The sequence below is a fragment of the Emys orbicularis genome, chromosome 2, assembly GCF_028017835.1.
Source record: "Emys orbicularis isolate rEmyOrb1 chromosome 2, rEmyOrb1.hap1, whole genome shotgun sequence".
Taxonomy (NCBI): Eukaryota; Metazoa; Chordata; order Testudines; family Emydidae; genus Emys; species Emys orbicularis.
Genome location: NC_088684.1, coordinates 276,602,848 through 276,615,134, shown reverse-complemented (window position 1 = coordinate 276,615,134; position 12,287 = coordinate 276,602,848). Strand labels below are relative to the sequence as shown.

Below are 12,287 nucleotides of genomic sequence, written 5' to 3'. Positions count from 1 at the left end.
ACTCACAGCACAGCTGCAGCTGGCCCAGTCAGTTGAGTCAGGCTCATGGGGCTTGGATTGTGGGGTGCTAAAATTGCAGGGTAGACATTCGGGCTTGGTCTGGAGCCCGGGCTCTGAGACCCTTTCCCCTCGCGGAGTCGCAGAGCCCAGACTCCAGACAGAGCCCAAACATCTACACTGCAGTTTTATAGCTTCACAGCCCAATCCCTGCGAGCGTAAATCAGCTAACCCAGGCTCTGAGACTTGGTGCCATGGTCTTTTTGTTGCGGTGTAAACATATCCTTAGAAATTGATGGAAAACTTGTTGAAGTCAGTATGCATCACACCCAGTCAGTAAAGAAAAATTGTTTCATGGGGTTAACAAAGAAAACTCACTCCCAGATATAAAAAATTGCTTTATATGTCGTTCCATTTTACAAACTTTAGGCCTAAATTTAGACACCTAAATCTATACGAAAGCACAAATAAATGTTCTGAGCTTCAGAGATGCTAAGCACCCACATCTCCCTCTTATATAGGTGCCTAACCATGGATAGATGCGCCTAACCTGAGGCAACCAGTTTAGAGCATGTTGGCCTTAGTGCATAATGTGGACTGATCACTTTTCAAGTTAAAAATAATAATAATAAGAAGAAAACAAATCATACAGATTATGTAACAGCTACTATGCATGGACAAAAGGTTTTGTTTGATAACCTACAGTATTAGTTTGCTTATCTGTATCAACCTAATTGCTCTGTCGGGTAGACTGACATAACAAACTCTGGTAAAGCTCTTCTTAATAATGTTATATCAATGATTGGGTTATTCTGTGAAAGGGTTAAATTCTATCATACAGTGCTTGAAGGTTCTATCATAGATCAGTGGTTCACAGCTTCAAGGGTACTCTCTGAAGTTTTATGAAGCTGTGTTAATATAACACTTTAAGCAAACTTCAGTGCATTTAGAAACACTATGCAAAGACCCGAAATAGAACTGCCAAGATGCATGGAGGGGTTGTGGTTGTGGGGAGGCTCTTGCTTCGCAGGTGACCTTTTTGTGGTAATGTTTAAAAAAAGAAATAAAAATAACTTCTATTAAAATGACACTAGTGTTCTGAAAAACTGACAAGAACAAGGAAATTCAGATTTAAACATCAATGAAAAATGTTCTCTCTCACATATATAAATTTATTTAAGATCCCAAATCAATAACAAAGCATGACTCAGTGGACAACATTTCTAAAAGTTGGTACCTACAACAAATTAATCATGTGAAAGGGGTAATTGCACTTGTAATGCCTTGGTATGTCCAGTTACCCATTTTGCTTGCTTGCTGGGCATCGACACAAATGGTATGGATCTAACATAGCAGCTTTTTCAAAATGCATCCTCATATTACACATAAATACAGTTGTAAACAAAATAGTTGATAATCATTTCCTCATTTACTTATTTGCCAGGATCTTAGTTCAGAATTCTGCATTTCCACATTACTGCTACAGTTGATGGCACTAATGCCTAACTGAGTGTAGCACCTTGCCTTGTTTTAGGCACCAGTGTTGTCATCACCTTTTGCAGAAGAAATGTGGAACTCTGAACTCAGGTAATAGTAGTTTACAGTTCACCACTAAAACATTATTTCTATTCTTAACACAAGTGCCTGGTATGTAATATCATGTACTCTTCTCAGTCCTAGCCACAACAGGCAGTGTTAAGAATAGCAGTAACACATAATATACATATAATAATACTTTCCTACATCACAGTGGTGTTGAGGATTATTTAGTTAAAAGGCTCTGAAGTCCCCAAATGAAAAGTGCTATATAAATGCAAAGTAAGCACATTATTTGTTATTAACAAGACTGAGTTTTCTTGCTTTTGTTGATTTAGGAAACATTTTGACATTAGTTTAAATCCTTAATGATAGTAGTTCTAGTGATTTGGTTACTGTCAATGGATAACACAATATGGAAACACAATTCTTGGCCGAAAAGAATTAGCGATCAAATGTTAATTTAGTTAGGCAGTGTATTTTGTTCGTTCATATCCTGAAAAGATAGTGGTCTGGATCATCCCTGATGTATCGCATTGAAGTCAATGGAATTACACTAGAAATACATTTTGCTCTGTGATTCTAGATAAGGTTCTTAAAGATGATGTGCCACGCTTATTAAAAAGCCACACTCCTTTTACTGAAGATTTAAAGCAGTTAGTAAAAGTCATACACATTTTGTGAATTTTCTACAAATGGTTTTCATAGAGCCTGTTCTTAATGCTTTAAATGTTAACTCTTTTCTAAAGGGTTAATGAGTCTTAAGACCAAATTGGCCCATAGAGAGGGATTCTCTATTAAAAAATAAATTTACATTTATTCATAAAGCCAAACAATACTATTCTTACCTTAAAATGGAGATGTGTTATTGGAAAAGGTCTGGTTTGTGCACTTGTCTGGCAACTGCAGCTCAGTTCACCCCACTACAGTGGTTTGAAGTTGTTGTGTAGTGGCCAGATTCTCTGGTGGTGTTACTAGGGGAGGCCCAACAACGGATTGTAGTGCTTTGTGCCATTTCACTGCTGTGCAGACAGTGGAAGCAGGAAGAAGGCAATGTTCTTGAAATGTCACTCTTTTTTTATACAGGGGACTGGCTGGCTGATTGGGATCAGTTAATTGCTGCCTCCAGCAGATGGAGACAGCTGTCTTGGCTGGCTAAGCCTGTTTTTTCTGGTCCTCTTTTCTCAGAAATTGATACCTGCAAGAGTGACATGGCAAGAAATCATTTTGTCCTTTTCAGCCCTCTCTCCGCACCTCCAGACCACTTCCCCTTACACCTTTTCCTTCTTGTCAGTGTGTGTTAGTTTAGTGGAGAGTGCTTTTGGGGGGGAGGCAGCTCGCTAGCCGTAGTGTTTCAAGCATGTAATAGGAAACTGAAAACCATGAGATTTTCCTCATGCATCCAGTCTTGCTAACTCACTTCTGGGCTTTTCTGACATTTGCAATAATTATTGAAATCATATATTTGTATCTGGAAAATAATGTTACTTATTCAAAGTGACTTCAGATAACTTTCAGTCTCAAGTAAGCCGGCACAAAATCAATTTCTTTAATCTCCCTCTGCTTTCTTTACCATCACTTTCACAGCTACTATGACCAATTGCTGTAGCATTGTCAAAAGCCCTGAGATTTTCAAGGCAATTCTGAGAGTCTGAGGTAACCCACAAAAGACTGATCGTTAGGCCAAATGCGTGAGGCTAAGGTAGTATGATTTCTTGCCATGTCACACTTGCAGGGATCAATTTCTGAGAAAAGAGGACTCTAGTTCTGACCTGTTTTAAATGGCCTTGGATGAAGCAGAGACCATCCTACTTGCCAAGCCTATAGGAACTGCTTCAAGTTTTCGCAGTGAGCCGGCACTGGCAGTTCAAGCCTTCCTGTTGGACTGGCTATAGCAGCCTGCACCTCCACTAATGTACAAGTAATTCTCGTTACTGCTCTCTACAGAATGGGGCAGAATGGGATTGAGCCTGTTGTTCAGCAGGATGCAGTCTTCTTTAGACTCTCTTTCCTGATGCTAGATTGTAACTAGACTTCCCTCCACTTTGGGGCCAAGTTTAGTTCTCAGCTAAGTACAATTGTCCTTTTGGAGCTTAAATAGAGAAAGTGAAAGCATAAGCCAACTCTTTGATTCTGGCAACCTTGGTTGCAGCTTGGGTGTGCTTTCAGTTGCATGTGCCTCGCTACCTTACTGACATGTCTAGAACTATTACTGTAGGCATGTTCTTATTCTTATTTTGGCTTCTTAGCCATTGGTCTGACTGGATGGTGGCCACGCGGGACAGGATCTTTTCTGGGGAGGGCCCACTTAGGGTACAGTGTGTCACATGGCTGCTATCTGGTGGGGGTTGAAAGGAATTTCCTGTTTTGTCTAAGCCATCTCTGTTCTCTGGAATCTGAAGTCTTGGGTGGGACTGGCTGATCTGAAGCCAGATCTAATCATGGAAATGGTGTCTGCAGCAGTCAACTTGTGGTGGAAACTTTCCATATGGCCTCCTAGTTAAATGGGAAAGTAGAGATGTTCTTCATATTTGGTAACTTGAAGTGTGAATGCTCTCACTCACTCTTGGAACCTCAACTTAGCACGTATCTTTCACCTCCTTCCCCTGATTGGCAAAGCCTTTCGGAAAACTATGAAGTTCAGGCCAAGTGTCAAGTCAAGTTCAAGCCGAGAGGTCTGGGCTTCTGGAGCTGTTGAATCTCACTCTAGATCACTCTCTGTCTTTCCATCATGTAAGACCTTCTGACTCAATTTATTAGAGGGATCTCAGCCACATAAGTCTAGTGTACCTGAAGAGAAAGAGATTTCCCAAGTGGGTGATTTCATGCTGTTGCAAATGCTGAACCCAGAGCATTTTCATGGACCTGTGTCGGGACAGGAAGTTAAATCCTTTTAGATGTGACATTCCTGACTTACATGCCTTTGAGGATGGGCTGGTTAAAGGCTTGAACACCAGCTTCCAGAATATCCAAGCATCAGTCATTTTGGCCTTAAGAAGCATGGTAGAACTCTGTGAATTCCTACCTGATGGGTGAGATATTTTAGAATTGCTGATACACTAAAGCCAAGACCCACTCCCTTTTAGGCATGCAGGACCTTAGCATGGAGCTAACCACATACACAAGTGCTCCTTCTGAACCCATGAGAGGGGTCTCAAGGAAAGCCTTCAGCATTAAAACTGCCTTTCCAGGGGCCATCCATTCTTCCAGTAAAGTGGGGGAATATTGAGACCTCCTGTGCAGGGATCCTCATCACGATATATAGTACAGTAAAAAGAAAGCCTATTCTCCATTTCCTTTCCAGATTATTTCCCCTTTCCATTTGGTTCAAGAGCGTTTCATTTCCTTATTGTATCCATTCCCACAACATTGGAAAGAAAGTGCCTGCACACATTCACAACAGCCTCTAATGTTTCAGTGCCATGTTGGACTTGAGACTGTGTGAAGGAAGCACACACTGCTGGGAAGTTCTTCCTTCTATCATGAATCGTTCTAGAACATCCATCTCTACCCCTTCAGCTAAAAGAGGAGGTGTTTTCTCTGTAAAACTGTGTAAGACATCTCCTTGAGCATCTGTACTGCTTTTCTTAGCTTTGGAAACTCTGCTTTTAGTAGGTCAATCCTGCATGTTGTAATTTGTTAGTGTCTCATTTCTTCTTGAAAATTGGTACCCACTCTGTCTGTCTTGGAGTTGGAGTCTGGTGTTGGAGTTCTTATATCCCATGGGTTGTCTGTGCTGGTTTGAGGGACTTTGGGAAATGATAGTTACGTGCTGATTTGAGAATAGATTTTTCAAACTGGTGCATAAGGGTGTAACCAGGTGACTTTGGTTGACATTAATGACTGTTACATGGCTCTGCCATTTATGTACTTGTTCTGAAAATGAGCATCTTGGTTTCTTCCTTTTCCTCTGTGCCAGTCCAGATACCTTACTCAGTTTTTACTATGTTTGTGGAGCTGTGACTCCATACATTTCTGGGAGTGATGCATCTTAATATAATATTATGCTAGAGGCTGGGTGAAACCTTACTGAAGCTGGTGGGTATAGCAGCTACCCTTGATTCAGGATAAATATAAAAAGTCGGGCTGTCGATCATTTGCAGTTAACTCAAAAAATTAATCACAGCTTTAATCGCACTGTTAAACAATAAAATACCAATTGAAATTTATTAAATATTTTGGATGTTTTTCTACATTTTCAAATATATCCATTTCAGCTACAACACAGAATACAAAGTGTACAGTGCTCACTTTATATTATTTTTATTACAAATATTTGCACTGTAAAAATGATAAAAAGATAGTATTTTTCAATTCACCTCATACAAGCACTGTAGTACAATCTCTTTATCGTGAAAGTGCAACTTACAAATGTATATATATTTTTTGTTACATAACTGCACTCAAAAACAAAACAATGTAAAACGTTAGATTCTACAAGTCCACTCAGTCCTACTTCTTGTTCAGCTAATCGCTAAGACAAATAAGTTTGTTTACATTTACGGGAGATAATGCTGCCCGCTTCTTATTTACAGTGTCACCTGAAAGTGAGAACAGGTATTCGCATGGCACTTCTGTAGCCAGCATTGCAAGGTATTTACATGCCAGATATGCTAAACATTCATATGCCCCTTCATGCCTTTGCCACCATTCTGGAGGACATGCTTCCATGCTGATGACGTGCGTTAAAAAAATAATGCGTTAATTAAATTTGTGACTGAACTCCTTGGGGGAGAATTGTATGTCTCCTGCTCTGTGTTACCTGTTTTCTGCCATATATGTCATGTTATAGCAGTCTTGGATGATGACCCAGCATGTTGTTCGTTTTAAAAACACTTTCACTGCAGATTTGACAAAATGCAAAGAAGGTACTAATGTGAGATTTCTAAAGATAGCTACAGCACTCGACCCAAGATTTAAGAATCTGAAGTGCCTTCCAAAATCTGAGAGAGATGAGGTGTGGAGCATGCTTTCAGAAGTCTTAAAAGAGCAACACTCCGATGCAGAAACTACAGAACCCAAACCACCAAAAAAGAAAATCAACCTTCTGCTGGTGGCATCTGACTCACATGATGAAAATGAACATTCATTGGTCCACTCTGCTTTGGATCATTATCGAGCAGAATCCATCATCAGCATGGATGCATGTCCCCTGGAATGGTGGTTGAAGTATGAAGGGACATATGAACCTTTAGTGCATCTGGCGTGTAAATATCTTGCAACGCTGGCTACAACAGTGCCATGCAAATGCCTGTTCTCACTTTCAGGTGACATTGTAAACAAGAAGCGGACAGCATTGTCTCCTGCATATGTAAACAAACTTGTTTGTCTGAGCGATTGGCTGAACAAGAAGACTGATTGGACTTGTAGGCTCTAAAGTTTTACATTGTTTTATTCTTGAATGCAGTTATTTTTTGTGCATAATTCTACATTTGTAAATTAAACTTTCATGGTAAAGAGATTGCACTACAGTACTTGCATTAAGTGAATTGAAAAATACTATTTTTTTAAATTTTACAGTGCAAATATTTATAATAAAAAATAAATATAAAGTGAGCACTGTATACTTTGTATTCTGTGTTGAAATTTAAATCGATATATTTGAAAATGTAGAAAACATCCAAAAATATTTAAATAAATGGGCATTCTATTATTGTTCAACAGTGCGATTAATCGCGATTATTTTTTTAATCGCTTGACAGCCCTAATAAAAAGCAATTAAACTCCTTTATGAAGTAGATAGCTTGAACAATAGGAACTACCACCCAAAACTCAGGTCACATGCAAGACCAGTCAGGAATCTGAACTATGTGGATGGAGTAGGGGCTGAATGGGTGTTGTTTGAGGGAGCTGTGTGTATGAGGGAAAGCAGCAGAAACACCATAGAAACACCAAGAACACAAAGAAGGCAGCAAGAAATCTCCAGAGACAGCTAGAGAAGCACTTGTAGCGTAATCTCAAAGAAAAGCCAAGGGAGCGAGCTTTTGGGTAGAGTGCTGGCTGGAAAGACGCTTGGACCTGCAAGCAAAGAAACTGTCTCCTGTTGTTTGATTCCTACTGTGTTTAGGGAAACAGACCTTCTTTTTAAATAAACAGGAGTGTATCAAAGAAATATCTGACTCCATCATCAATTTCTCTTCATAATGGAAACAGTCAGCAAGACCCCTCAGTTTTACTAACCGCTTGGGTCAAAAGGGGTAGCAATAATTTGTATGGCTTGGGAAGTCTGTAACAGAGCAGGATCAACCAGCAGGGTCCCTTTCTAGGGAAGTTTCATCATTAGAGCTTTGCTTTCCCCCTCCCCCCATTCCATTTGCTGATTGACTCACTTGTACCTGTTGTCTGAACTAACATTAAAGGACTTGGGGAAATCAAATTAACAGGTAAGAAATTACCAATGTTAATAAAATATACTGGTTATGTAAAGGAGAGGTGACCCCTTTTGACAAAAATCTCTACAGAATGGGGTAACCACACATTTATTTTCTTATTACAGCTTCATATAAAAGCTTAGCACCAGAGTGATTATGACTAAATACTAGTTCTGTGCCTTTTGTATTAATTCATTGTTTTGTTTTATACACTTTTTGCTGTAATTATGACTGCTGTTTCTCTTCCCTCACTAATATATGGAAGTGGTCTAATAGTTACAATGGTGATGCCTGGTTACTGTTAATTTTACTGTCAATATATACTACACATCTCCTACTTAATGGTATGTTAATTATACTGCAGACTGACACATTATCCAAATTACAGATTACCTATTTCAGTTATAACTAAGTAAATCGCCTTTAGTAATGAACAGGCATTTCTCTCCCGTGTACATTTGCCTTATAATGAACATTTTCTTCATACACTGAAATTTATTCTCACCATGACAACAAATATATACTTTATTCAATAGAAAAGGCTAAGGCATGCTGACTCACTCTGTTCCCTTGAGTTTATCTATATTTAAAATGTCAAATGTTCTGGATAGCCTGACATTTTTTGTCCCATGTTATTTTTCTGGGGTGCAGGTGTAAATTTAGGTATTTGCATTAAGAAAGACACCAAAACTTATGGAAGACAGAACACATGAAAGTGAATCTACCCGTTGGTTGTCCCTTGTGCCAAATTCTGCATGTTGCTGAGATTGCCTCCCTTCAAGGTGCTGAGCACACTCAAGTCCTGTTGACTTCAGTGCAAAGTCACCTTTATGATGTAGAATTCAATTGATTTTAATATAAAATATCAATGCAAGAGAGTAACAGAACGCCACACCATCCCATCCAATTCTGCATAGCATAATATAATCTTTGCCTGTTAAATACAGCCTACAATGTACACATTTGCTATCCTCCTAATGCATGCATCTACAAGTCAAGGAACAGCTGAATAAAATGAGCTTATGTTATGTTATATCTAAGCTATGTAACTTTACTGCCAAATCAGCTCCCTCTTGGGGGCTGTGGCCAGTCACTGGGTGCCAGTAAACTAGTGAACTTGAGCAGTGGGGCAGCTGCTGGATGGGGATTCCCTTTTTCTGTTAGTGCAATGACCCAGGAGGTTTCCCTTGCTACTCATAAGAAAAAAATATATTAGCAAATTGTGTAGTTGCAGTGGAGTCCTGGTTCATTCCAAATGGCCCCCATGAATTTGTATCATCTTGTATTTCATAAGCAGATCAAAAGGACTATGAATGTTATTTGTAAAGCGACAGTACAACTGCTGATAATACACAGTAAATAAGGCATTTCCCTAATTTGCCAAAGAATTGACACCAGTACAGTAAATTATATGATGTGACAGCCATGTTTTTCCCCATGCCCATTTGGTTTTCATATCTGAGTGCTCATTTTAGTTCCTCTAACATTTTTGGAGATGTCAGAGTTTACATGCTGCTGGGTTTGGGGGTTTTATGTTTTGTTTTGTTTTCTGTTTTTTGTTTTTTCCCCCCCTAAAGTAGTGTAAGTGCATGGGACAGTTTTTGGTAGCACACTAAAATGTGATGAAAATGCTAGTAGATAAGGTAGTATGCAAAATTTATAGGAGGAAATGTATGCAAACAGATGGTAGAAGCGACTATATGATTTCCCCATCACCATGTTTGAATTACTTCTAGACTGTATATATCCTGATTATAAGATGGATTACAGTATAGATACCAAGATGTTTTGTTTTTTTATTTTGAAAGGCCTACAGTATGCAGCCTTTCTCCCGGACAACAGCAAAAAACAAGGTGAACAACTTTTGCACTATGTGGTCTTAAATTCTGTTATATTTTCTGTTATTTTCTGCTACATTTCTCTTTCATTAGGATAGTTTAGATTACTGCATCTTATTTTTAGAGTTATTTTATTTATCACACCATCATCATCCTTATCACTTCCAGATCTGAGTTTAGCCAAAACTGTGTACTTATCGTTTCATTTATTTTTCTCTGTGGCACTGGAAGTGGTTACTCACGTGTTAAACTTCAAGATGTATACTTGCAATGGTGGCCCTTTAATCAGTCATTTTCGTAGTGGGTGATGACACCTGGTGGTAAACTTTGTAAATGCAGACTTAGCTATGTTTGTTCTTGACTCTATTTTAAGAACTTGTACCTGTTGTGACAAGAACATAGGCCGTCAGACTTTATTTAAATAACTCTAGTTTCCTGCAAGGGAAATATGTTGGGGGCCAGAATCTGCTTCCATTTACTGCCATACAAACCAACTGAAGAAAATGAGGTTTCACTGCTGTTAGAGGAGAATTTATTTTTGTAACTTGACTGTTGAAGCCAATAGTGTATTTTTCACAAGGGATATTTTGCCTTTTATTTATTTGTTTTTAAAATAATGAATACTGTGCATAAAAATGAGTTTTATTTTATAAATACATGCACCTTATGTACTTCAATTAACTGAAAATACCTTCTAAAAAGGACGAAAAGTACAGAGAGATTTGTTTTTAAAACCCTACAGTGGGAATTCAACGGTCTGCCGCTGTTTTATTTAAGGTCAGACATGATTTTTGGCTTGGCCATATCCTTTTTCTTCCCAGCAAGTGTATTTGACCATGGTCATAAAATCTTGCATTCAACTGGCAGTATATTTCCACATAAATGGCACATCTGGAATATACTAAAGTATTTAGTTCTTTCAATATTGTGAACTACCTAATCCTGTGGTAAAGTACCTTCCCATCAGTAGCCACAGCAAATGGACTTGAGTCATCTTGATTTTTATTTAGGAAAATCTTTGATCAAAAGCTAATTCTCTCTCTTCCTTAGCTGGCCTTCTTGCTATGGATGAAGTTTTGCAAAGTTACATAAAGAGGAATAGTATTATAGGAAATGGAAAATGTACCCAAATTGTTGTTTCATTTTGATATCTCTTTGTTAGTGTAGTAGCAAATCAAATACTCTGAAGTATATTGCTATTGTACTTTGCTGGGAGGGGCTTGGTATAGTGAGTGTACTGTGTGTAGACATCATAACAAAAGCTAATTTATCAGAGCTGAAGTCCACAAATTTTGAAAATTAGATCCAGTGAGTAAAAAAGACAAAAGTCTTATTACATCCTGAGCTACAGATATGGGCAACATATTAATATTTTCATCCCCAAGGTTCTGAGTTCAAAGAGAATTTGATGAAGGTTAAAAAAACTACTGTCCTGTTATTTTGGCATTAATACTATGTGTTCTGGGGTGTAGGAGACCTGGGTTTGGGATCACCATTGCGTCCAAGGTGTTTTCTACTCAGGTGGGTCATGGAGACAATACAGTAATTCTTCAGGGACAAGGCAATAACTGCCACTTGCTGTATAAACATCTCCTACTCAGCAACAGTGGAGATGCTGTGTTGGAGGAGGTCACTCACATGCAAGGAATAAAGTGACAGTAGTTCCCAGGCATGGAGAAATGAAGTGAGGATTCTCAGGACTCTGGATCAGCCTTGGTCGGACTAGATGTGGTGAGAACATCTTTTCCAACAGTTGATGGGCAATACTAGCACCACCTCCACAAGCTGAGGGTAAAAATCATTTGGTCAGAATTAATCAGAGTAATTCTTTCAAAGAAATGAAAATCAATTGAAAAGTGCAGTGTTTGCCATTGAAAGGAATCAGAGTGATATCTGAGCTTTGGAAGTTATTTTCTGTTATAAGTATAGGGGAAACTGTGCATTTCAGATAACATTGGCAAATGTAAACATTTAATGGGGACCACTAGAAATTCTGTCTATTTTAGTATTGTAGACTCCTGGGGCTAAATTCTGGCTCCAGTCACATGCATGCTCCTCTCATTGACGTCAGTGAGGATTACACACATGTATCAGAGGTCAGAATTTGGCAGTTGAGGCTACATTTTCAAGGAAAAATGTATCAAAACAAATCTGTGTATCAGTAGAATCACATTTTTGTCTTCCAGGCAGTACTCCAGGAATAATCCTAGTAATGTCCAGCACTGCAGATAAAACTTTTTTCTTTCTGAATTTTATGGGGATGGCTCGTCAGAAATTTTTATTTAACTAATAGGTTCATCATTTTATTTATGCTTTGTAATTCACACTTTAGAACTGAAAACTTGTCATTTCTAATAGTGTAGAAGACTGTTAGGCACCACACTTCAGTAATTTATGTTAGAAAATACACCACATCTTTGGAAAGGGAAAAGAGAACACTGATCTGCAATTTGTTAAGCACAAATGTTTGTTGGGTAGTCTAACAATTAAGTATATTAAAAAAAAGGTTACTAGGTTATATCATACAAGACTAGAACCAAAAAAA

General features: G+C 38.5%; 1 protein-coding gene across 1 annotated transcript in view; it reads left to right on the top strand.

The window, feature by feature from the left end:
- ZMYND11 (zinc finger MYND-type containing 11) overlaps positions 1 to 12,287 on the top strand; it is a 157,671-nt gene that overhangs the window by 108,876 nt on the left and 36,508 nt on the right. The window contains exon 5 of the mRNA XM_065397685.1: positions 9,713 to 9,757. Within this exon, the coding sequence (XP_065253757.1) occupies positions 9,713 to 9,757 (45 nt within the window). The remainder of the gene's footprint in view (positions 1 to 9,712; positions 9,758 to 12,287) is intronic.